Raw genomic sequence first — 26,665 nt, 5'->3', positions numbered from 1 at the left:
CGAAGAGAAGGCAGTGCCAGAGCTCTTGAGGATCTCCCCCTAGACCCTCAGTTCAAGGCCTAATGCTCAGTTGCCCTTTACAACAGCTCCCTTCCCTCCCTTCCCTCAAGTAAAAAGTCATAAAGCTAGTTTCAGCCGGCCCCAAAGGCTACAGCTAACGTCAATCCTCTGCTAACTTACAATACTGGGCAAATACAGATGTTCTCCATGTCAGTTTCATCATGTACAAAATCAGGATAGGATCTACCACAAAAGGCCATGAGGATTAAATGTATGTAAAAACTTAGTGTAAGGCCTGACACTAAATGGCAAACATTCATGGAGAAGTCTTCAGCAAGATCATTAAACTGACAACAGGATACAATGGTATGTACCCAGCCAGTGGCCTAACCTTACAGGCAGAGGTCAGACTAGGCACTGCCTTACCCTTAGATTCTCAGTGTTGGTTTCTAGCGAAATGCTCTGAATAAACTCAAAATTCAAAAGTATTGTCCCACACTCTCAGGACAGGAACTATCAATCTAGTTTGCCAAGAAATGTACTTTTCATCAATTTCTGATCAAAGGTAAAAAGATAATGGGTCAGGACTGAAGAATCCAATACTGAGAACTTTTAAACGAACTTAGCTACACATTGCCCCCTACTCATTTTTGCTGTCCTTGTACTGATGTCCCTTGAACACTAGTCTGAACTGCAGAATCCGCTTATATGCACTTACTTTCATCTCTGCTATCCCTGAGACAGCAAGACCAACTCCTCCTCTCCTCCTCAGTCTACTCAAGATGATAAGAATGAAGACCTTTATATGCATTTCCACTTAATAAATAGTAAATGTGTCTTCCTTATGGTTTAATATTTCCTTTTCTCTAACTTACATTATAATACAGTATATAATACATATAACATGTGAAATATGTGTTCACAACTGTTTATGTTATTGCTAAGGCTTCTGGTCAACCGTAGGCTATTAGTAGTCAAGTTTTTAGAATCAAAAGTTGTACATGGCTTTTTGACTGCACGGGGGTTGGTGCCCGACCTCCACACTGTTCAAGGGTTTACCCTAATACCAAAGCTAAAAACAATCTACATAAAATAGTAAAATAAAGTTGTCCATTCAACAGTAAATCTTTGGCTGTTAAAAACCATGAGTAGGCTAGATGCAGTGGCTCATGGCTATAATCCTAGCACTTTGGGAGGCAAAGTCAGGCGGATCACTTGAGGTCAAAAGTTTGAGACCAGCTCGGCCAACATGCCGAAAGCTTGTCTCTACTAAAAATTAGCCAGACGTGGTGGAGAGCGCCTGTAGTCCCAGCTACTCAGGAGGCTGAGGCAGGAGAATTGCTTGAAACCAGAAGGCTGAGGTTGCAGTGAGCCGAGACCACACCACTGCAGTGTCCAGCCTGGCGACACAGCGAGACTCCATCTCAAAAACACAAACAAAAAGTATCAAAAGAGGCCGGGCGCGGTGGCTCACGCCTGTAATCCCAGCACTTTGGGAGGCCGAGGCGGGCGGATCACAAGGTCAGGAGATCGAGACCACGGTGAAACCCCGTCTCTACTAAAAATACAAAAAATTAGCCGGGCGCGGTGGCGGGCGCCTGTAGTCCCAGCTACTCAGGAGGCTGAGGCAGGAGAATGGCGTAAACCCAGGAGGCGGAGCTTGCAGTGAGCCGAGATCGCGCCACTGCACTCCAGCCTGGGGGACAGAGCGAGACTCCATCTCAAAAAACAAAAACAAACAAAAACAAACAAACAAACAAAAAAAAGTATCAAAAGAAAAAATTGGAAAAAAACAAAACAAAAAAAACAATACCATGTGTGCTAACATGAAAGTGTATAGACTGTGTGACTAAGAGGGAAAATGCCAGGTTGCTACAACAGTCCCTATGGAATAATGTCATGCATATTCTGGGGACACAAGAAACGTTAACAGGGAGGAGTGGGGAGCTTTAAGTTGGACAGTAGCCCTCACTTGTTAAGATATTCATATCTCCTAAGAATGATAGGCTAGGCGCGGTGGCTCACGCCTGTAATCCCAGCACTTTGGGAGGCCAAGGCAGGCGGATTACAAGGTCAGGAGATCGAGACCATCCTGGCTAACACGGTGAAACCCCGTCTCTACTAAAAATACAAATTAGCCAGGCGTGGTGGTGGGCACCTGTAGTCCCAGCTACTAGGGAGGCTGAGGCAGGAGAATGGCGTGAACCCGGGAGGCAGAGCTTGCAGTGAGCCAAGATCACACCACTGCACTCCAGCCTGGGCGACACAGTGAGAATCTGTCTCAAAAAAAAAAAAATGATATAAGGTGAACTGATCAGAAGCCCAGATGATTCAAGTATGAATGAAAACCATGAGAACAAATTTTCTAAAAACTGTAGGCTTTTTTATTCAGTTAAGAGGTAGACAGATGAACATGGAAGGCTGTCCCATTTAACTTGACCAAAGTTCACATTCCACTTCATTCATCCATCCCACACTGCCAGAAATCTTAAAGAAATAACCAAGATTGCCAAAAGGCTTTTCCTTCTTACTTCTTCTTAGCAGAAACAGTCAATGAACTGCTTGCAAAAAAGTTACTAATTTAAATTTTCACTGTGTTCAAAGAACCTCATCCCTCTAAGAAGCTCCCACATATGCCAATAGATCCTGCCACTACTGACAGGAGGGCAGAGTACCAATGACTCTACTTATATAAGAGACTACAAGGGAAGTTTTAGTTATATTTTTTTGTTGTTAAATCCCTGTGCATGTTAGGGCAGAAGCTGGTGAAACCAACGAAGCAGAGCATACTCTGTCAAATGGCTCTGCATGGTTGCTTAAAAAAAAAAAAAAAATCACAAGTCATCTTCAGAGACAACATTAAAACATAATGGAATTGAAGCCTGATACAAAAAGTAGAGAAATATGTACAGGAATTCACAGCCCAGAAGGAAAGGGGACCTCAGCAGGAGCCAGTGGAACCCTGGCTATTTTACATAGCTAATTTTGAGACAATTCATATTTAGCACAAAAGCAATTATAGCACAAGTAACACTTCCCTCATCTGGCTCCCAAATAAAAAGACTCTTGTCAGTCTTCAATAACACCGTAATCATTCTTCAGGGGAGCAGGAATACCTAAGGTGGTCCCAAACATTGACACAAATTTTAATCTCAAACAGCTTCACATTCTGAGGATGACGTATCTGAAGACTGCCATGATGGCAGCACTGATAACTCCAGAAATGGGGACTGTGACAAACCAGGCCATAAAAATGTTACGAAAGAGACGCCAGTCAACAGCCTTCTTGGACCGGAGCCAGCCAACAGACACAACAGAGCCCACCTAAAAGAGAAACAGACCAAGGAAACAGGTAATTAAACTGGCAATGGTATTTTGGCAAACAGACACCTGAGACTGTTTGGACAAGGAGCCCCAGACCCCTGGACAAGACCAAGTCCAAGAAAGCTGGTTTACAATAGGTTAAGATGGGAAAATGAAGGCAATTTGAAAATCCAATCATAATCTATACTAACGGTAGTAAAAGGACACAAGAACTATTTCTTTTCCCCTTCTAAGCTACTAAAATTTAATGAATATATACTGTTTATATATTTATTTATTTATTTATTTATTTATTTTATTTTATTTTTTTGAGACAGAGTCTCACACTGTTGCCCAGGCTGCAGTGGCACAATCTCGGCTCACTGCAACCTCTGCTTCCCGGCTTCATGTAATTCTCCTGCCTCAGCCTCCCAGGTAGCTGGGATTACAGGCACCCGCCACCATGCCCAGCTAATTTTTTGTATTTTTAGTAGAGACGGGGTTTCACTATGTTGGCCAGGCTGGTCTCAAACTCCTGACCTCGTGATCCACCCGCCTCGGCCTCCCAGAGTGCTGGGATTACAGGCGTGAGCCACCGCGCCCGGCCTATACACTGCTTTTAACAACCAATTGTGCTGTAAGTCTTCCTAAGATTATTTACAGAGTGGCTGATATTAAACCTAATAAACAATTGCTGTGAGACACAACCTGGCAGCAAATAGATGACTCAGCAGGATCCATGATGGACCAGCTTAAATGCTCTTAAGGAAACCAGTTTCTTTCTTTTCCTATAATTATTAGATTATCATCAGACAACCTTAAGATTTGTTTTGTTTCTCAGTATTTCAATCCCGAGAGGCCCTGAATATGTGCCTTCTGTAAATAAACTGCCTTGCCAACATTTTGGCAAGCCTCACAGACTTATTAGATACCAGGCCTTCAGCCACCACAAATGGCAGCAGACACCCACCTGGCCAGAATTAAAGCACCCACCAGTTTTTAAGCACACACCTACCCTGCTCTGAATGGCTTCCCCAAAGACAAAGAACATAATGGTGTCAGCCGGGAGCGGTAGCTCACGCATCTAATCCCAGAACTTTGGGAGGTCAAGCCAGGTAGATCACCTGAGGTCAGGAAGGAGTTCATGACCGGCCTGGCCAACAAGGTGAAATCATGTGTCTACTAAAAATACAAAAATTAGCCAGGCATGGTGGCAGGTGCCTGTAATCCCACCTACTTGGGAGGCTGAGGCACAAGAATCACTTGAGCCCAGGAGGCGGAGGTTGCAGTAAGCCGAGATTGTGCCACTGCACTCCAGCCTGGGCCACAGAGAAAGACTCCAACTCATAAGTAAATAAATAAAACATAATGGTGCCAAGTAGAAATGACTGAGATTTTAAAAATATATATATATATTATATAAAGAGACTACAATGAGGGAGGATTAAGTAACAAAGGAAGAGGTTAGTAACCAGAAATTACAGTAAGCTCTATATAAAAGAATGTTTCTATTATTTGGGGAGAATATCTATTTAATTGCTTAAACAAGAACAGACACAAGAAATTGTATGCTTGTCCTAGATTTATGAACTCTTCAAGACTCCAATTGCACAAAACCTTCTAAATCAAAGTATCAGAGAAGTAAAATTAAAAACCCTACATATTAGAAGAACCATTTGAAAGACACACATTGGCATTACACTTACTTTACAATGTGTTGTACTGATGGGAAGGCCAATATTTGATGCAATCACCACAGTGAGGGCAGATGCCAGTTCAATACTGAAGCCACTATAGACACAAAAGGATTCTTGTCAGGAAGTGAGTTTGACTTTTTTGAGAAGCTAACACTACGTCTCAAGTTAACACAGTCCTGTTTTGTTCTATTCAGTCACAAAACCTCCACTGACATCTTTACGTGCTATAACCCCTAAGATCTATCTACTTTATCTAAATCAGGCCACGGATGCCCCGTTTCCTTATTCGAAGGTTTCAAGTCTTACGTTTTTCTGAAATCCCACTATTAAATAACATTTGCACTTTTATTTTGAAGAGTTTGGTAAACATTGAGTCTTAGCTCCCAAGTAAAGACAAATAAAAGGCAAGTATATGTAACTATCCCCTCTTAGCACACACAGCTTTCTCAGAAAAGTCATTTTCTTCAGAGACCCCCAGAGCTGAATGGGTAAAATGTCTGACCAAAATGTTTAAGGGCCAGACAAGTAAAATCTAAAAAGAACACACCGACAATAAGAACATCAGGAACTTGGTTACGTTCAACGAGAGATTTGTGTTAGCACTCGACAGTATTACATCTCCGAAAAAAATGAGTACTGACATTTGTAGAACCTGCTCCACCTACTTACCTAGAGGGTGTGATCGGTGTCAGATCCTTCCCCATGGTCTGGATAACTCTTCTTCCCCAGACCCACAGACCAATACAGATACCAACACCACCATAGAGTAGAAGCCATATTGGTGTTGCCACTTTTGAAGAAACATCTCCCGTGTCATAAACCAAATATAAAGCAACCAGAGGCCCAATGGCATTGCTGGAAGAGACAAAGAGGGCGGAAGTGACTTTTCAGGCAGAACTAGATCTTGGCAAGACCCAATCTGCTGAATGACCTACCAGGTTGTCTAAAGTACAGCTTTCAAGCTCATCTGGCAAAAGGGCCTTTTTTTCTAAGGACATAAATGGAACCCCAACATATACAACAGAAATATGAACACAGCTCTGATGGAGGGAATGCCACGCAAATGGTGGCCTCTTTCCTCCTATAGGCAGCTTAAAGCAACTCTCGGGTTCCAATAAACAGTTTACAAACTAAACTACAAAATCATTCTATATGAAAAACTTAAGTTTTTCATCTTACATCTTATCTTACATGCCACAATTCATTATCAAAGAACTGAATCTCATCTTGATAGACAAAAGCCTTCTCTGTGAAGAGTATCTGTTTATATTTATCAACTACAAAAATAAACATTGTTTGTAATTCCTCCGAAGAATAAAACTGTACTGTCTCATTATGTCAAGAACTGCTATTACCTCATCCTATTTGGATTATTTGGGGTCCCGTAAATGCTAGGAGTACCACTACCACAAGCACAGGCTATGACAAGGATAAACAGTTTAAAAATAGGGTTAGCAACACTAAGATCAATGTCAACTGACCTTACGTCATTGCCACCATGGGCAAATGAGCCAAAGCAGGCTGTAAGGATCTGCAGGAACTGGAAGAGGAGAGAGACTTCAGGCTTATCCTGGTCATACCATTCTTCTAGAGAGCCATGACTTCCTTTTCTGTCACCTAAACCCATCTCTGCCTTGACACTCATGTCTACCTCAGATGCCGAGTGAAGGTCAGACACAGCATTGCAGTAACTAGTGTAACTGTCCATTCGAATTCGCTTCCTGGAGTCTGCATTAGGCCACGTCAGCTTCTCTATTTCTTCGCCCTTCTGTTCACCTTCTTTGGCACGGAATGAATCCAGAGGCATGCCACATATTGCCATGGTATAGGAAGTATAGCTATTATTGCGCCTTAAGGGTTTGTCACCAGAGTCTCCCATGCAATCTCCCACCTTGGCCAGATGTAATTTATGGAGCAGCTCTTTGTACAAGCCAGAATCCTTATGCACGGTGTGATACTGGTAGTGGCCACTGGAGTTTATTTGGTTGCTGACAGCTTGACTGAACTGGACAAGGTTCCCATTAGGCAACTGCACTGCACCTAGTCAAGACCACCAAGGTGACATTCAATACAAAAAGCATCAGATCCAAAACAATCACCTCCTCACCACCGCAGGTAACAAAGTGAAAGCAGGAATTCCAACTCACCATTCACGGTGCTATCTATGCTGGTTTCCTCTTTCAAGTCCACGCTGGGAAGCCGCTCTCGCTCTGGAGCTTCCTCCAGATCTCCAAGTTTGAATGAGACTGTTCTCTCCTCCACCACAGCCTGGAGGGGCAGAGCGGCAGGCCCTATCTCCGAAACAGGATTCCTGCTTTCAATATCACTGGCAGACAACTTTGTTTCTTCATGGTCTTCTTTCAAGCTATTCTTTTTTTCCATTAAGGGGCTTTCAGAAGGACTACACTTTATTTCTCCTAGAAAAAAAAAAAAGGGTTTTTTTGGTTTGGTTGTGACCCTGCTACTTTTTCCTCCACCCCCAAAAAACTCATCTCAAAACAAGAATGTATGTGAACTTCAGTTAACATTCAGGAACATTTTTCCTGCCTGCTTTATCATTTGCCAGCAGCTCTCACCTGGGAACCACCAGCAATGCAGGCCACCCTACGTCAGGGGTCCCAACGTTTTCCTGTAAATATTTTAGGTTTTATGGGCTTCTGTAGCACATTCTTGTTCTGTTTTTATTTTTACAACCCTTTACAGCTATAAGAACCCTTCTTAGCTCCCTGCCGACTCATTCTGTAGTGGAAAGTAGCTCAACCATGGGGCTGATAATCTGAAACTAAAAATCTGAACTGTATCGAATTCTGTTCTTTTGAAAAAAGGATTCTCTCAAATTTCAGTCCAACAATTCGAGCAAAGTGGCACAGCTCAATGCAGGGAACTAAAGACGACAACTTTAATTTCCATCTCTATAAAACAAAAAGATGTGCATCATGGCTCTAAATCCCACAGGCAGACCAGAGTATCTTCTGCCTCTCTCTCATACCAGTGCTCAGTATGCTGACCTATCTGTTCAGGCACCTCCAACTACAGACTTTCCAACATAAAGCAAGACTTATCTCATCTCCTCCCTGAGAGGGAAAATGAGGTCAGAGAGTCCTGAAAGCCTGGTTTCCACCGTGCACTCGGCACAGCCAGACTAGCACAGAACCTCTCGGAGGCCCCTCGGTTCAGCTGCGGTGACGCAGCATTCTTCCTAACGCCACTGCAGTCTGTGCATCCCTCACCTTCGAAAGGATAAACTTCAAATTGCTAACCCAGCCTTCACATAGATGAAAAGGGCAGAAAATGATTCTTTTAAGGGGGAAAAAAAAAAGAAAAAAAGCCTGATACTAACCAAAATTTACTCAGTATTACAGAAGTGTGTTGTAATGGCCTAAACGATTCCTTCACATGACACCTGAAAATGTTTACTTCTAGAATCTGTGCTACAATTCTAGCAGACACACAATGTGTGTTTGTATATGTATTTGTATTGTACACTGCAACACAATGTCTACATGTATTCTCGCCCATATACAACATGTACACATTAGACTTAGCTTTGCTTGTCTGAATCTGAAGTTATACACAGAAGTAGTGGGGTATTTACCTCTAAGGAAATATCTTGTACCTACCCCTTATTTTTCATTAAGGTATCCTCGTACTTCTCAGTAAATGTAGGCTATGATTTCTCAATTTATCTATCATGTCATTGGCAACTGACCAAGGAACATTAAAAAAAAAAAAAATTCAATGCCCAGATTGTCTCTACAGCATAGGTTGAATACTCTCTATCACTAGGTCTTAGGTCATGTAGGTCCACTTAAGAACACAGTTTGGACAGCAAACCCATATCCTCAAATTTCTCTTTAAAATCTCTTATTTTGCCAATCTCTCCTGATAGATTTTTACAGGTGGCCAAATAAAAAAGAAACACAACATTATTAGATAAATTTTTCTGTTATAAGTTATTACTTACGTTCAATTTTTCTCTTCATCCTGGGACATACAAAGAACCAGACGATAAGGGCACAGAAAACTGCACATCCCACCGAGATGAGGATGGTACCCCACAGAGGAAGTTTGTCAAAGCCCAGCACTAGGAGATAAAATGGTGCAATCTTGAAAACCCCAGGGCAACAGCCCCCTGCAATACTGTGTAAACCCTCCTCCGGGGACTGAGGCGTTCCCCATGCCAGCCCATCACCCTTGACAACTGCTGCCAGATTTAAGGGCACAGGATTACTGTGCTAGTGCCTATACAAATTTGGGAGAAAAACTCAATGATCATCTGAAAACCCACACCAGCCCGGCCCACCTGAACACCTGCGGGACTCAAGTGTCCTATGCTTCTCAACATATAGCCTTTTTCCTTTCTTCACCTTGCAAGATAGTAAGGATCACTACATGCTAAGGACCTATGACTAGCTATGAAAAAGACAGTGTTCCACTCCCTAGCTCATGATCATAACTGCCACATATTCCATTACCACCTCCAAACTTAATGTTAAAACAATGTCTCAGTAGTCACATTTGTCATGCTGACAGAAAAAGGTGATTATATTCATTATATTCATTATATTCATTGTACTGGCCTTTACTTTTAGTAAGATGCTTTAATGAGATTATCTCCTTGAAAGCAATATCAAAGACACAGAAAACAAGGATATTATCTATCAAAAGTTAGTAATTGAAGGAATAGTTTTAAAAGTTTTGTCTTTCGGCCAGGCAAGGTGGCTCATGCCTGTAATTCCAGCACTTTGGGAGGCCAGGCAGGCAGATCACTTGAGGTCAGGCGTTCAAGACCAGCCTGGCCAACATGTCAAAACCCCGTCTCTACTGAAACTACACAAAAAAATTAGCCGGGCATGGTGGTGGGCGCCTGTAGTCCCAGCTACTGGGGAGGCTGAGGTGAATCACTTGACTCTGGGGGTGCAGGACGGAGGCTACAGTGAGCTGAGATCACGCCACTGCACCCCAGCCTGCGTGACAAAGCGAGACTTTGTCTCAAAAAAAAAAAGTTTCGTCTTTCACACACACACACAGTTTAGTGGTAATTTCACTAATAAGTCTTACGTTAAAAAAAGACTTGCCTAGCAACACTGGTCACATGGTTTAAGGATGCGTAATATTAGTCATTATCTGATTGTCATATGCATGCCAGTATGCTCCAAACCATTAGCCTGTGTTACAGACAGAAGTAAAGCACCGGCCAGGCACAGTGTCTCACACCTGTAATCCCAGCACTTTGGGAGGCTGAGATGGGCAGAGCACCTGAGGTCAGGAGTTCAAGACCAGCCTGGTGAAACCCCGTCTCTACTGAAAATACAAAAATTAGCCAGATGTGGTGGTGGGCACCCGTAATCCCAGTTACTCGGGAAGCTGAGGCAGGAGAATCACTTGAACTCAGGAGGTGGAAGTTACAGTGAGCCAAGATCGCGCCACTGCACTCCATCCAGCCTGGTGACAAGAGTGAAACTCCATCACAAAAACAAAAAAGAAGTAAAGCACTATATAATCCTATTTAAGTCTAACAGATGTTATAATGATCTCTAGCTACTCAGGAGACTGAAGTGGGAGAACCCCCTAAGCCCAGGAATACCAGGCCAGCCTGGGCAACACAGCAAGACCCCATCCCTGGGGGGGGAAAAATATATATATATATATATAAAAGATATTATAATGATCTGTAGTTGATATCTAGAAATAGCTTAGTTACTTCTGCTTGTTTTGCTTTATTTTGCTTGCTATGTATGAAATCACAGATGTTCCTCAACTTACAATGAGGTTATGTACCTATAAACCCATCAAAAAGTCAAATAACTGAAGACTGAACCATGAAGTCAGTGACTGTACTTATAAACTGGAAATTCTATTAAACCCCGAAATGATTAATCTTTAAAAACAGATACAAGGCCAGACGCGGCGGCTCACGCCTGTAATCCCAGCACTTTGGGAGGCTGAGGTGGGTGGATCACCTGAGGTCAAGAGTTCGAGACCAGCCTGGCCAACATGGTGAAACCATGTCTCTACTAAAAATACAAAAATTAGCTGGGGCGTGGTAATGCACATGTGTAATCCCAGCTACTCTACTCAAGAGGCTGAAGCAGGAGAACTGCTCGAACCCGGGAGGTGGAGGTTGCAGTGAGCCAAGATCGCACCAATGCACTCCAGCCTGGGTGACAGGGCGAGACTCCGTCTCAAAAAATCAATCAATCAATCAATCAGAAACAAATTGAGGTCCCTTCAAAATTTTTTTTTTTTTTTTTTTTGAGACGTACTGTTGCCCAGGCTGGAGTGCAGTGGCACGATCTTGGCTCACTGCAACCTCCACCTCCCAGGTTCAAGTGATTCTCATGCCTCAGCCTCCCAAGTAGCTGGGATTACAGGCGCCTGCCACCACACTGGGTTAGTTTTTGTAGTTTTTAGTAGAGACAAGGTTTCGCCATCTTGGCCAGGCTGGTCTTGAACTCCTGACCTCATGATCCACCCACCTCGGCCTCCCAAAGTGCTGGGATTACAAGCATGAGCCACAGCATCTGGCACCAAACTATAACTCTATGGTGACTATACATCTTTTCATTTTAATTTCTCCTTTCAGTTTTGATCATGTGGTCACACAAACTAAAATATACATGAAAGTATTGTCTATCACAAGTTGGTCTACATTCCAAGTCAAAAGGGGAAGAGATTGGTTTTTCTCATAAATGATCCATAAAGGACAGAACAAAAATATCTAAGTTTCTGTTTTCAAAATGATTCTAATTTAACTCAACTCTGAGCTTTGCTTCTACCACGTTAACAATGAGTGCTAAGAGCCTCAATAGGAGACTTTTTAGTTCATCACAAATAACTCATTTTACAATGGAAATCTGGCATACAAGCTTCTCTTCACCTGCACATGAGTTCAGTATATCCTAAGAACAATATTTTCTTAAACTTGTCTGTTTTGTTCCTGATCATTCCAAGAATAAAAGCAAGATTAAAAATACTTAGCTCCATCTAACAAAATGCACATATAATCCCTGAATCTAAAATAAGATAAAAAATTAAACTATTGGCTGGGTGTGGTGATCATGCCTGTAATCCCAGCACTTTGGGAGGCTGAGGCAGGTGGATCACCTGAGGTCAGGAGTTGGAGATCAGCTTGACCAACATGGAGAAACCTCCTCTCTACTAAAAATAAAAAATTAGCTGGGTGTGGTGGCACATGCCTATAATCCCAGCTACTTGGGAGACTGAGGCAGGAGAATTGCTTGAACCCGGGAGCTGGAGGTTGTGGTGAGCCAAAATCATGCCACTGCACTCCAGCCTGGGCAACAAGAGCAAAACTGTCTCAAAAAAATAAACAAAAAATAAAAATATTTAGCTAACTCTATTTTGGGTCAGCAACTTACCACTTCAGTGTGGTTTAAGCAAGTCACAACCCATTAGTCAAAACTGAAATCATTTCAGTGGGCCACAACAAATGTTAAAAAAAAAAAAAAAGAGAGAGACAGAATTTGAAAATATGGGTGCACAGCACATAGTAAGCATAAGTGGCTTCACGAAACTCTTTCAGTTATCTTTCTCTCTGCATACATACACATGCGTCCTCTATTTCATCCAGTGGGTCACAGTATAAAGAATAAAAATCACTGCCTATGTAGTCACAGACTATCAGGTCAAATGAGCCAAGATACCAAAACTGTACTGTCTTGCCAGTTATAAGTTACCCATCTTTTGTTGTTGCTAAACTTGTAGCACCATAATTTAATCCATGCCTTGCCTTAGTCCCAAACATGAAAGTCATCAACATTTCAACCTTTATATTCTCACAAATTATTTTTCCTCTTAGCTGCATGAATTCTTCTTCCAAGTGCACTTAGAGCAGGTGGTAAACATCCCAACTCTTCTCATTCAAGCAGATTCATGGAAGTTTAGTACTTAGAAACAATAGTATCTCCATTTGGGAGAGAAAAATGAGAATATCCAGCAAACCAGTCCTAAACGACTGATTACTGAAGATCAGATATAACTAATGACTTCAGTAGTTGAGGTCAGTATTAATTCCAGCATTTTTAGCATAGACAGGAGAAAGGGAAGGAGATGATCCTATTATCAGTGGATCCTGTGAAGACTAAAGAGGAAAGGTCTGTAGTGATTTAGAATCTGAGCAGGTCTCTTTGGTTGAAAAACTATCTAGGTTAACTCAGCGTACACTAGCCTGCAGCCTTCTGAAATGGGCGCAGGCCAGCCACCTTCTAGGAGATTTCAGCCCTGTAAAGCAAAAAGGGGTAAATTGGGCATTTAATGCAAGTTTTGTAAACAACTTTAAATTCACATTTAAATATTTTGATAGTTACTTACACGGTGCTCCAGTATACATGATGGAAAAGAGGTTTATTCCAACTGTGCAGGCATAGAAAACTGGCAAAGCTCGCAAACCATTAGGAACTGGATCTGCCTGTAAAACATTATTAAGATCAGTATCTTAAAAGGTATAAAGGTTAACCCATTTTCACAGAATCTCTTAATAGGGTAGGTTTGGGAATTATAGTGCCAATAACTCTTCCTCCAGAGCAGTTTCCAAGGACAACTGGGTTTTTCCTGCATTTGCGCCGGGAATTCTTCCTACAAAGGCTAATTCCAACTTCTACCTGTTTTTTTTTTTTTTTTTTTCTATTTTTAATAACAAAGCTAACTGTACCAGTGACTGATAACATCCTGAATAAAGATTGCAATACCCACATTCTAAGGTACCCAAAAGCCCTAATGTAAACTTGAGCACACACCTGAGGATAGGCTATACTCTACGTCTGTAAGAGATGTCAAGAAACAGACTATGTTAGGATCTTGCTTACCTGACTTCATACCTTCAAAGACTAAAAATACAACATGCAGACTATACCTACGGCAACCATCTTATCTAAACATCTGACAAAGATGCCATAATTAATGCTTTACCAAAGTTCAACGATAATAACTGATTGCACACAAGGTCATCCACTCACTCAACAGACTGTGTGCCAAGCACTATTCTGCGCACTGAAATACAGGAGGGAGTAAGACCAAGTTTCTGTTCTAATAGAACTGACACTCACCTTCTAGTATGGAATAATGTAAAATAGTGACAAATGCTGTGAAGAAAAATAAAGAAGGGTAAGAGGGGAGTGATGGGGGGGCACCATTCGGGTGGGGAAGAGTCAAGGAATGAGCATGACATAAATGTAGTAAGCTAGCAAGTTGTGTACATTAACTAGGGGTACAGAAGGGGCAAACCACCTGATTAATTGGGTGCTGAATGTTCCAGACAGAGGTATCAGCAAGTGCAAAGGCCCTGAGTCAAAAATTTGAAATGTTTAAGGAACAGTAAGGCCAGTGACTAAAAATAAGAACTCTACCATACCTAGTATGTATTAATTCTATAGGAGAACACCCAAGTCAAACACCAAAAGAATGGGAGGAGGCTGGGCGTGGTGGCTCACACCTGTAATCCCAGCACTTTGGGAGGCCAAGGCAGGAGAATCATGAGGTCAGGAGATCGAGACCATCCTACGTAATACGGTGAAACCCTGTCTCTACTAAAAATACAAAAAATTAGCCGGACGTGGTGGCAAGCATCTGTAGTCCCAGCCACTCAGGAGGCTGAGGCAGGAGGATCACTTGAACCTGGGAGGTGGAGGTTACAGTGAGCGGAGATTGGGCCACCTCACTCCAGCCTGGGCAACAGAGCAAGACTCCCTTTCAGGAAAAAAAAAAAAAAAAATTGGGAGCAAAGATCTGAATACATACATAGGAAGGCTAAAATCTTTATAAAGACCTTAACCTAAAAAAAAAATTGGGAGCAAAGATCTGAATACATACATGGGAAGGCTTAATGCTATCTTGATCACAATTCCAATGGAAAATCTTGGGGAGAAAAAACAGAGTAAAACCCTATAGCTTCTACCAATAATCAATACACTGGAAAGTCAGTAGCTTAAGAGCAATGAAACAAGGGAAAGCGCAGACCCAAGTGTAAAGTAAAGGTACCATTTCAAATTAGCAGAGACGGGTGCTCACTGAAAACCACTCTAAAATTTAACTCTTACCTATAGTTTAATAGAGAATGTTAACAGATAGTGAAACAGTCAAAACAAAAACAATAGCCTACAGAAACCAAGAACTGTTAAACATCCTTGAATAACCAACTCCAAACTCTGAGGGCAGTCAACAAAATGAGGAAACTAAGGTGTGTATTTTTATTCTAAAGACTAGTCTTAAGAAAATGCAGGTCAGGTGTGGTGGTGGCTCACATCTGTCTGTAATCCCAGCACTTTGGGAGGATGAGACAGGGGGATGGCTTGAGCCCAGAAGTTCAAGACCAACTTGAGCAACAGAGGAAGACCCCACCTCTATAAAATATGAAAAGTTAGCCAGATGTGGTGGCACACACCTGTAGTCCCAGCTACTCTGGAGGCTGAGGCAGGAGGATTGCTTGAGCCTGGGAGGTCAAGGCTGCAGTGAGCTACAATTAAGTCATCGTACTCCAGCCTGGGTGACAGGGCAAGACTTCGCTTCTTAAAAAAAAAAAGGGCCAGGTGCGGTGGCTCAAGCCTGTAATCCCAGCACTTCGGGAGGCCAAGGCGGACAGAGCACGTGAGATCAGGAGTTCGAGACCAGCTTGACCAACATGGTGAAACCCTGTCTCTACTAAAAATACAAAAATAGTAGTTGGGCGTGGTGGCAAGCACCTGTAATCCCGGCTACTCAGGAGGCTGAGGCAGGAGAATTGCTTGAGCCCGGGAGGCGGAGGTTGCAGTGAGCCCAGATCGTGCCACTGCATTCCAGCCTGGGCGACAGAGTGAGACTCTGTCTCAAAAAAAAAAAAAAAAAAAAAAGGCCTCCAAAAAACCCAACCCAAGACTTCCACCCCCCAAAATTAAAACCCTTTAGGGTTTTAAAGACATTATGTGGGGACTTCTCAATAGATTTTGAAAGATATTATGGTTATCTATAAATCAAATTGTAACTGACTAGTCAGAAGTAGCAGCCTGTGTATTTATTATCCTGTATTATAGCCCAATTAAGTATTCCCCGAGGTAAACAAATCTGAGGTACTCTCTACGCAAAGTTGTTGGGGATGGGGTAGGGTATGAATTACACTACTATACCAATAGTTTATTACGGAATACAGGTTCACGGTTTAAAAAAAATAACAAAAGTTCCGGAGAAAGTTCCGGAGAGTCTAGGAAGAAGGTAAAACAAGGAAGGTCTCTCATCATTGTACAGATCCACCTAACACACAAGTAAAACTTCACCTGGAAATAATGTGAATGCCTCCTCGTCTAGTCATGTGGGATGGGAAAGAAGTTCTTCACAAAACCCCCCATCTTCACCAGAATAGTTCGCTTTTACGTATTGGATATTCTGGTTTTGTCTAAAGAAAAGGGAAGATATCCTAGATATATTTCTAACAAATGAGAATGCCAAAAGCCTTATTTCTGTTTTCTTTGACTAGAATTTAAAAATACTCAACAGGAGCACTGACGAGTATTCCTTCTGTGCAATGCCAGTCCTAAACAGAACTAACTCACCTCCATTCTGTCTGTTCCCACCAGATTCCCAACATGCTTGGAACAAACATTCAGAGAATAGAAAACGTTTACAAGCAATTTTTTGAAATTAAAAAAAAAAGTCATTTTAATCTTAATTTTCAAGATAGACATTTAAGAGTTGGAATGTATCTTAATGGCCAAATATTCAGATTTTAGCAGTTAGGATACCCAAAGCTTACCAGTCTAAGGATATTTTCTTGAAATTTAACTCCTAAAAGGAAGCAGAAATATTCATACTCATCTGAAAAACTCCTGTTACTGAGGGATTGGCCTGCAAGAGTGTGTGTGTGCGCGTGCACAGAGTGGGGGAAGATCCTCAAAGTCAATACTGTTCTAAACACTATGCCAATCGTTCCTCATCATTTGATCATGCCCATTCCCATACCCATATAAGACCTACACAATTAAGAAATCAGTTACTGTATCTAACTTCAGCTCTCACTAACACCGCGGGGGTATGCATTCCTCAAATGAGAGGTTCTGGGCACCTGAGAATCCTTCTTTGCACCTCGGAGCACCACCATTCCCCCTCTGGGGAATAAGTGTTTTGTGGAGGCGAAACACACAAACCCTCTCCAAAAACAAAATCATCTACTACTCAGTAATCAACGCAGGGCCAGTATAAACCTGTACCAAGCAGGAATTCACAGCAGGAGATCCTACTAATGCTTCTGACTCTCTGTTAAGTAGCAAGATACAGGGTTCTAATAAAAACACTAAAAAAAACAATCTGGTCCATCACTACTGGTGAGCCTCTAAGTTAAGCACCCTAGTATCGTACACTACAGTTGTAGGGAGTGGGAAGGTAGATGCTCATTGCACCTGTCTGCTGAATAAAACAGTACCAAACTTAAGAGTTCATGAACATCAATGAACTGTTTACTCTCAAATTATACCAAGCTAAAGATATTTCAAGTTTTCAAAGTGTTAAACTGCTCTATTCTGCCAGATTCCAGCTATGGAAAAGTGATCAGTGAATCACTTTACTAGTCATAGAATTTCTACAGAGAAGAGACAAATCTTTCCCTAGAGAAGCTTAGAACTAGACTAGACCAGACAAGTGGGTCTGCACACATTTTTACCTGCCGGGATTTATGCTATCTCACTCAGATTTCTAGAGTTTAGGAACATTTTTAAGAACTTACAATGGATCGTTAAGAGCCATTCACCTTAGAAAAAGGACAACTTTGTGTCCTGAGAAAAATGCATTTATTCTCACCGTAACTCAGTGCTATGCCAACATAATCCCCTGTCAACATTTATTCTGCAGCCAGCATGACTTCTTGATCAAAGAAATGCTATTGGGTCACTTAAAAGGGATTTTCAAATGGACAGGAAATTAAATGGCTGCCTGAATTGTTTTTTTTTTTTTTAGCCAAAAACTACCTTTAACTGGTTCTTTTCACCTGTTCTGAGAAATTGGAGTTCAAGTCACCATGGGAGGCAGAGTCCTCATCTAGAAGCTTATAAACTGGTTATGATAATCAGCACTGCAGAGACCCATTTAACTGGCAGCTTACTAAAAAAGCCACAGGGAACACTGTCTTGAACTCCAAGCTTACGCATTATATTAGCCTGAATATAATGGTGGTTTAAACAAATAATCTGTATACAGCTACACAAAGCCACCCAAAATAAATTTCTGTATTTTTTTGCTCCCAGCTTCTCCTATTTCTTGGCACATCATAGTATTCAATTCTTCCTTCCTGACTGACCTCTTGAGTATTAAAAACTTGCTTTCAGAGAACTCCACAACATACAAGACACGCACAGAATAAATAACTTTTTTTAACTTTTCAAGGCCACATATCTATACACCAATCACATCTGCGAAAATACCACTGGGTTTGAAATCGATTGGGTGTGCTCCATGAAAGGTCTTCATACAGGGGAGAAAGGTTACCTTATGGAGGATGAATGCACGAACTAGGAAGAATAAAATTCCAGACATAATTCCAGAAAGCAGTGGGGACACGAACCAAGACATCACTGGAATAGAACACATTAAGAAAAAATATCAAATAATGAAAATCAGAAACCAGAAACCACTTTTAAATGTTTAAGAGTTCAAAATTCTTTGGTCTGTCCCTCCACGTTAGAACACATACTCCCATATCTAATGCCATGGTAACAAACGACAAACACGAAAATGAACAAGCCATTTGGAATTAAACATACCAATTTTTATCAGTTCAGACCACTTGACACCCTCCTGCCCCTTTGCCACGAGGGAGAAACCAATGGTTGCACCAACAATACAATGAGTTCCAGAAATGGGGAGCTTCAAAAACGAAGCAACGAGTTGCCACACAGCAGAACCTGAAACAGTCAAGTTTTATTAAGTAAATGGCAAAATTCCATTATGTAAGTGGCGCATTCAGAAAGGTTAATCTGAAAGGTTAAGCACAAAAATGGAACCACCCATGATACAAATTTGCTCACCCACCACAAAGAGGACAAAACCTAAAAAGAACTTACCAAACATAGCACTGACTGAGCCGGCCATCAGCAGCCCTTGAGTCGAGTTGTACATCTCCACGTCAATCAAGCCCTTCCGGATGGTTTCGCTCACTTTGGCCCCCAGTAAGACAGAGCCCACTGTTTCAAAGATGCTAGCTAGGATGCAGGCTTGCTTCAGGGTCACTACACCCGAGCCCACAGCTGTACCAAAAGAATTTGCTACATCATTGGCTCCCACGGAGAATGCCAAGACAAATGCAATAACGAAGCCCAGGATGAGCATCCATAGGTAGTCCACCAAAGGACCAGAAGCGGCGGTAGCAGCTGTAGTACTGGTAATCAGCGTTGCCATTCTCTAGAGTAGTGGTTGTTTAGTAAGAGAACTACTGAGCGGCTTTCAAGATGTGTAAACAGAATATGAGGTATCAAAAATGCTATAATAAATAATATATATTATATAAAATTAAATACTGTAAACTACGGCACAGAAACCGAACTGGGGAGTTACTGCTATACGCTGCGTATGGGCATCTGTTGTCTGGGGTTTCTTTGGCTCAGGAGGGCTAAAAGCACGGAGCAGAATTCCATGGCGGAGAAGAAAAAGGACGCAAGTTCATCCTGCGGGGGAGGGGGAAAATAACAATAGCTGCGTGGCCCTGGGGGGCCAGTGGGGTACCCCGCTCTGCCCACGCGCCCGGGGCCCCGCAGTGGCCCCTGCGGGCTACTCCAGACCCCCATCCCCAGTAGCACGCGCGAGACGGCCGGGCACGTGGCTCAGGGTCCTCCGCGGCCCGCGCGCGCCCAGCCCAGCCCAGCCCAGCCCAGCCACTGCGCTGCCAGCCCGCGCGCGCCCTCCGCGCGAAAACCGGAAAAGGGCCGTTCCCGCGCGCGCCGCCCAGGGACCGCCAAAAAGGCCCGCGGGCGGGCGGACGGGCGGAGTGGAGGCGGCCAGCTGCAACGAGAGAAGCCAGTCGCGCCGCCCACGCCGGCTGCCTCCAGCGCCACGGCGTCCGCGCCCGGCCCCCGGGAGAAGAAAGAGCCTTTACGAGGCGGCGCCACTACTCACCAGGGAAAAGGGAGGGCGGAGCGGGAGACGAGGAGATCGAGGCGGCAGCGGGAGCCACGGGTCGCACCTGCGGTCGGCGAGCACACGGCCCGGGTCGGCGGCACCGGGGACAGCTCCGCTGGACTCACGACTTATCCAGGAAGCAGCCGCGGGGGGCCTCAGCAGCCGAGAAGAAGAAGCACGCAGCGAACGCCGGCAGCCATCACTCTAGCGGAGCACGCCGCCGGCCCCTACTTATAGCCCGCGCCGCGACCCGCGTGACCCGCCGCGCCTCGCGCCGGCCCCGGAGCCCCGCCCCCGGCATGACGCAGCCCTCCTCGGCCCGGCGTGCCCAGCCGGGTGAGCCTGACGGTGGCGCTCATTGGCCCTTCCCGCGCCGGCGGCCACGCCCCTAGCAGGGAGCCGGTCCACGTGGGGTGGGACAGCCCCCTCCCGGCGGCCTCGCCCTGGAATCTCCGCACTGTCTGGCCCCGCCGGCTGATTACCGCCAGAGAGCGAGGGGGACCTCGCCGTCACCCTGGAGGCCGTCATGCGGGGTTACAGAGGCTGCGACCAAAGTCATTCCTAGCTCCTCTCTCGGGGCTCTGGAAAGCCGTCCGCGCCTCCAGCCGCACTTTCAGCGCACGCATGACCTGCCGCGCCCGGTGGCCACACCCGTCCCGTCTGCCGGGTGACGCTGCGGGAGATCTTGCGCCCTGGGGCTCCGGATCCAGTTCTGGCACGTTGTTGCACCTGTGACTTGTCCTTGGCCTGGCACTGTCCCTCGCCTGGGGAAGGAGGGGGGGATGCTCACGTGGTCGCTTTGCTCCCGCAGTCATGCACTTGGATGAAAACAGAAAGACTGAAGAGTCACGGGAACCAGCTTGTCTCCCCAGTTATGGCGCAGAGCTGCAAGGATGGCTGTGGGTCATTAATTTCTCCGTGACTGACCTGTGTTTGTAACGCCGCAGCTGTGGCGAGGGGGAGGGACACTGCTTCGGATTCAAATTCTGCCTCCTTGCTGCAGTGTGTCACCTTGAGCAAGTCCCAGATCTCTGCGTTCTCACAATTGTAAAATGTTAACAGTGGCTGCCTACCCTGTGGCTGGAATTAAATGAATTAAGGTGTATGAATGTGACTAGAATTCAGTACATGGTCAGGAAAAGCTGATTTCCGCTTTGCTGTTACCGTGAATATTCCTGTTTTAGGATGTAGAAAAGGGTGGAAGGGGATGTTATTGCATCCTGAAAGCTTATCCTTTTGAGGAAAAGATTGATTTCTGGCCCCCTGCGTGGTATATAGAGTAGTTTTGACCTTATTTAGATGTGTTAATACACATTTGGGGGTTGATTATTTGGCTTAAGATCAAGACTAACCAGTCGTGCCATGGAAGATTAAGGTCGTGGTCTCTTGTCAGGATTGTAGTGAGATTTCAAAATTCCAGCCAGAAATGCCCGTCTTAGAATGCTGTGAAGCCCTCCCCACATTTTTGCCATCTCTAGCAGGAGGGCACTGTATAGCAGAAACAGAGACATTGTAAATTGTTGCTGCCTGAGTCATTTATAGAGGATTAAACAACCTGAATGTCCTCTGACCTACCTATAACATTTGATGGAGTTGTATGAGCAACTTACAAAGTTGTAGGTCCCAAGGTCGGTCTGAAAAAGAAAGTTCATATCCGGGAGCACTGACCCCTTAGTGTAATCCTGGCACCTTAAAACGTACTGTTCCCTCCACCTTCACTTCAAGGTTAGGAAAACATTGAGTAAAAAGGATGATCTGTTCAAAGTCCTTCGTGTTCTGCCCATTTAAAACAGTAATTTTCAAAGCAGTTATTTGCGAGGAAATTGCCTAGAACTTCTCCCAGTGTGCGGTTGTGTGTGTGTGTGTGTGTGTTTGTTTTCAGTCTGTCCACGGGTGTACTTTTATAGGTCTGTGATAGTAGGTAGCTCTTCAAGTTGGCAAACACTTGCTGGACAAGCCCTGAGAGATCCATCTGAGTGAGAGAGCACTCTCCAGCCCCATCGGAGTGGGTTTGCAGAGAAATCATACGGTGGAGATTCTAAGGAATTCCCTTGCGTTGCAAGTGAAAACTATCTTCAGACTCTGATATAGTATAATCCTTCCTTTTTAGGAAGAAATCCTTGTCTTTCCAACACTGAGATGCCTCTGCCTCTGGGCAGAAAGGGTAGAAAGGGAGGTGAGGAACCGGGGTGGGCCCTCACTGCTTTGCCTCAGGACCAGTAGGGTACAGCCCTTGGAGACCAGGACCTTCCTTGGCTGGGACACCTTCATCCTCCCCTAAGGGAGGAGAGGTAGGGGTCTGCCTGTGGAAAGAAGTAACAGTGCCTTTTAAATAGAAGTAGGAGGTAGGAGGACCGTCAGTTGTCAGTTCATGCACAAATGGCATTGTTTCTGAACTTATCTCTGAATGCTGGGGTAACAGGTCAGAGATCCTAAAGAGAGTCTAACCACTTAGAATCCAGGCACTGGCACAAACACCCTCTAGTATCTTAGGGCGGTGGTTTGGTCTAGCGTTTAAACACATAGACTGTAAGACTAAACCACCTGCTCTATTACTATTCCTGTGACCATAGGTAAATAAATTCTCTGCCTCAGTTTCCTGGTCTGTAAAGGGGAGAGACTGAGATATCTAACTCACAGTGCTGTTGTGAGGACCAAATGAATGAATATATGTAAAGCCCTTCTAAAAGGGCTCTTATTCTCTTTGTTCAATAACTAGCTGAAGGCCTGTCATACATAGCCCATGTTTAAAATGAAGTATGTGTCAGATGTCAGGACCACCTTCTTCTCCCTGCCCTCTGATCCAAGCTCTTTCAGATTTCTCCCACGGCTCATAGTGAGGGGACACACAAAGCAGGCTGCTGCTGGAGGAAGAGAAAAAGGGTTGCGGCTCATGCCATGTGAATGGGCTCACTGGTCTGGCCCAGACCCTGACTGCCCACAGGATCTTTGGTGAGTCACTGTCACTAAGCCTGTGAGCTGAGGGTCCCTCCCCAACCTCACCCTCAGAGAGGACAGAACAAGATGACCTGTGGCATGCTGCAGAACACCACGCCGGGCACTGTGGGTTTGGAGTCTTCTTGGGGACATGTCCATCATTCACTAATTAGGTGGAGTTGAGCTGCCGAGAGCTAGGAAAGGTACTCTCCCCTGATCTCAACCTAGCCCTGCGGAAGACCAGACAAAAGAAGGAAATAATGCCATTTCTGCACTTTTTAGTTCAGAGAGGCACAGTCAAGGAAATGCATTTGAGGTCACTGTTCAATGTACATGAAGTACACATCCTGGAAATAGTCTACTTGAAGCAGAGGGAGCTCAAGTGGGCATGGGAACGTTCTGGAGCCAGACCAGGAACAAAGGCGGCTTCAGAGGCCGTCTATGAGGACTTGAATGGGAGCAGGGGCAAGAGCATCCAGGGAAGAGAAGGTAGGAGCCTTCCAGTAAAGGAAAACCAGCGCCTTTCCACCCACCAATGCCCTCCCCCATCCCCAGATGAATGAGATAATAATAATACCTGTGGCTGGGCACGGTGGCTCAAGCTTGTAATCCCAGCACTTTGGGAGGCCAAGGCGGGTGGATCACTTGAGGACGGGAGTTCGAGACCAGCCTGATCGACATGGAGAAATCCCGTCTCTACTAAAAATACAAAAATTAGCTGGGTGTGGTGGCGCATGCCTATAATCCCAGCTACTTGGGAGGCTGAGGCGGAAGAATCCCTTGAACCCGGGAGGCGGAGGTTGTGGTGAGCCAAGATCATGCCATTGCACTCCAGCCTGGGCAACATGAGCGAAACTCCATCTCAAAATAATAATAATATCTGTGATGCAGTTGAATGCTTACTGTGTGCCAGGCACTGTTTCAGGTGCTCTGCATGCATTGTCTCAGGTGATGCTCTCAAATCTCGGATGAAGTATTTTCCCCTTACTTTATAGACAGAGAAATGGAGGTACAGAGAAGGCAGCGACAGTTAAGGCTGCGAAGAACCTGACAAGTTTCAAGATTGTAAGTGCCTTTTCCCAGGATGCCAAAAAGTGCTGAGGCAAGTATGATTGCCCTAGGCGCCAACTCTTATTTGCACTTAAGTTAACACATTTACTTCCTCCTCCTTTCCCCCTCATTTTTATTAACTCTGTTGCTTTTACAGCCTGTATTTTGAGCTGCGTCAAACCCTGTCGGAATAAAAAAAGGACATTTCTAGGAGATCAGTCTTCAAGATTGGCCCCAGTTTCCCCAGAGTAGGAAGAGGCAGGAAGCCAGAGCACATATTCTCTCCAGAAATAAAGTTGTTGCAGTGGTCTAACCATGTCTTAGAGTTACTGAAAACTGTTCTCTTGAGACTTCTCAAGAAAGGAAACCTATCTTGCAAGACAAAACCCACCTGTAGTCAATTCCTACGGGACATAAGTTCAAAATAATGTTTCAAGCAAGGGGCACATGTCACCACCACCACTTTCCTACCGGCTTTGGATGTGGCTGTCCTCTCTGTCTCCAGACATTTCCCATTTCCCCGGCATCTGTGGCTCTGTCCTGGCAGGGTCCAAGGGACGCTTGGGATCGGGTGGGGGAAGGGTACTTTCAAGCACCCAGACAGCCAAGCCCTGATATGGAGACTGGTTGAGACTGGTCTCAGGCCAGCATCCCACAGCAAGAAAGCTGAGTTTTGGTTGTGCCAGGCAAACTGGTCGGTCCATTTCTCTGCCAACACAGGAGGATGGGAGGTTGTTCTACCCTCTCCAGATTTTACATGCCTCCGTCCTAGCTGCACATGGCCTGGTCTCTTCCCTTTGGCTTTGAGTTCACACATGTGGGCGTGATATGGCGTAGGAGCCAGACAGAGGGAACAGAAACACAGTTCTTAGAGCTTGAAATGGTCCAGGTGTCTCTGGAGCCAGCTTCTGGCTAGCACAGCATCCTGAATGCTTCTTTAGAAAGACATCTCTGGTGACTTAAACTGGGACTTCTTGTTTTCCCCAAGGCCCAGTTTTCTCAGCTCTTAAACGGGGAAGAAAGGCAACTTGCTGGAAACTTGGGAACTGTGTGTAATGAAGCTCCTGCAGCGGAAAAGGAAGGGTCAGTTTGCTGCCTGCACAGTCCAGGATGTGTGGTTTTAGGCTGAGAAAGTGAGGGGGCAGCAGGACGTGAGTCATCCCCACAGTCATCCCAGGAGGAGGTGGAGGGTAATAGCATCTGGCTTTGTATGGCTTCCCTAGCCTTTCATTCATTTGTCTGTTCAGTCAATAAATAGCCTGCTATGGATCTAGTGGATCAACAAGATTGACCAGCCCATGCCTTTATGGGGCACAAACTCCTTCTTGCGTTGAGTTTCACACTGAGGACGGGCCATGAATACAACAGCCAAGGAGGCAAAGTCAATCTCTCCTTTCCCCCGACAGACCTGCCACTTCTGTACATGAACCGCACACCTCATCTTCCAGTTCATCCTTATTTATCATTGCCTCTCTCTGCAGACCACGGCACAGGAGACTGTGCCAGACCACTCGCTGTGCAGTCCACTCCACCACTGCAGAGCCTCCTGCTCCCCAGCATCCCTTTTCCAGGGTCAGTGCCCCTCACTCGTCTGATCCGTTCAGCAAGAGAAAGCTCCCCAACAAGACCCCCACAGAGCTTGCTGGGCACAAAAGGCTGAGTTTTCAGGGAGGGAGGAGGGCCTGGGGCTGCACCTCAGCTTTCCTGGTCCAGAAATTCAGGTGTTTGGGGCACTCAAAGAGAGGCTTCCACTGTTAGGAACTGCCTCATGGGAGACTGAGGTTCTGAGCAGAAGCCAGTTTCTTCATTTTCAGTGGGGAAGTCCATCTCCAATGATGGGGACCCTCTTGCCTTCTGCCTAGAGCCTTCCCACCCCAGACCTGCTGAGTGAGAATCTGCATTCTAACAAGATCCCCATGTGATTCATGGGGGAACAGCCTGCTGCAGTTTGGGAAGCAATCACAAGAAGAATGACTCTTGTTACCTGGTAAGTTTAGAAACAACATGTTAACACATTCCTTTTCAGTCAGATGTTCAAAAAACACCACTTTTTTCTATTTTAAGTCCTGTTTCTCTGAGCAAGCATTCGTAGTGTTCTAGGTAAGGGATAGCTTAGCACATGGGCCCTGGGGCCAGACTATTAGAAATTAGAATCTCGTCTACCATTTACGTGCTATGAGGTTGGGCAAATTGCTTAACTTCTCTGTGCCTCCCATTCTTCTGTAAAGTGGCGATAATAGGGTTGTTATGAGACTTAAATAAGTAAAATGCATAGCACTATCCCTGGCATTTAGCAAACACTTATTTGAATATTGATTGGATTTGGGTATCCCCCAGTTTTGTTATTTTGTTTTTATTTATTTAGTTAGTTAGTTTTTGCGATGGAGTCTTGCTCCATCATCCAGGCTGCAGTGCAGTGGCGCAATCTCGGCTCACTGCAACCTCTGCCTCCTGGGTTCAAGCAATTCTCCCACCTCAGCCTCCTGAGTAGCTGAGACTATAGGCTCCCACCACCATACCCGACTAATTTTTGTAATTTTAGTAGAGACAGGGTTTAACCATGTTGTCCAGGCTGGTCTAAAACT

General features: G+C 44.6%; 1 protein-coding gene across 3 annotated transcripts; it reads right to left on the bottom strand.

Moving 5' to 3' along the window:
* Positions 1-2,361: 2,361 nt before the first annotated feature.
* SLC20A1 (solute carrier family 20 member 1) lies at positions 2,362-20,299 on the bottom strand. Of its 3 annotated transcripts, XM_074011271.1 has the most exons (12): positions 20,091-20,299; positions 19,043-19,642; positions 18,743-18,883; positions 18,468-18,553; positions 13,335-13,431; positions 13,186-13,244; positions 8,965-9,084; positions 7,148-7,417; positions 6,482-7,040; positions 5,670-5,855; positions 5,010-5,094; positions 2,362-3,324 (listed from the first exon to the last, which is right to left on the bottom strand). In XM_074011271.1, exons 7-12 carry the CDS (start codon positions 8,981-8,983, stop codon positions 3,163-3,165), a joined length of 1,281 nt encoding a protein of 426 aa, XP_073867372.1. In that variant the 5' UTR covers positions 8,984-9,084; positions 13,186-13,244; positions 13,335-13,431; positions 18,468-18,553; positions 18,743-18,883; positions 19,043-19,642; positions 20,091-20,299; the 3' UTR covers positions 2,362-3,162. The 3 variants fall into 3 exon arrangements, with proteins under 3 accessions (XP_073867372.1, XP_005575332.2, XP_073867373.1); XM_005575275.4 differs by lacking the exon at positions 13,186-13,244; XM_074011272.1 differs by lacking the exons at positions 8,965-9,084; positions 13,186-13,244.
* Positions 20,300-26,665: the final 6,366 nt, after the last annotated feature.

Source organism: Macaca fascicularis, chromosome 13 (assembly GCF_037993035.2).
Source record: "Macaca fascicularis isolate 582-1 chromosome 13, T2T-MFA8v1.1".
NCBI classification, from domain to species: Eukaryota; Metazoa; Chordata; class Mammalia; order Primates; family Cercopithecidae; genus Macaca; species Macaca fascicularis.
Note: the sequence above shows the minus strand (reverse complement) of the source record. Positions and strands in the feature narration are given on the sequence as shown.

Coding starts and splice junctions, on each gene's coding strand:
- SLC20A1 (XM_005575275.4), bottom strand. CDS start 19,376: ATGGCAACGCTGATTACCAGTACTACAGCTGCTACCGCCGCTTCTGGT. Junction 7,418..8,964: donor GATGAAGAGAAAAATTGAAC/GTAAGTAATAAC, acceptor TTTTTTTTCTAG/GAGAAATAAAGTGTAGTCCT. Junction 7,041..7,147: donor CATAGATAGCACCGTGAATG/GTGAGTTGGAAT, acceptor GGTCTTGACTAG/GTGCAGTGCAGTTGCCTAAT.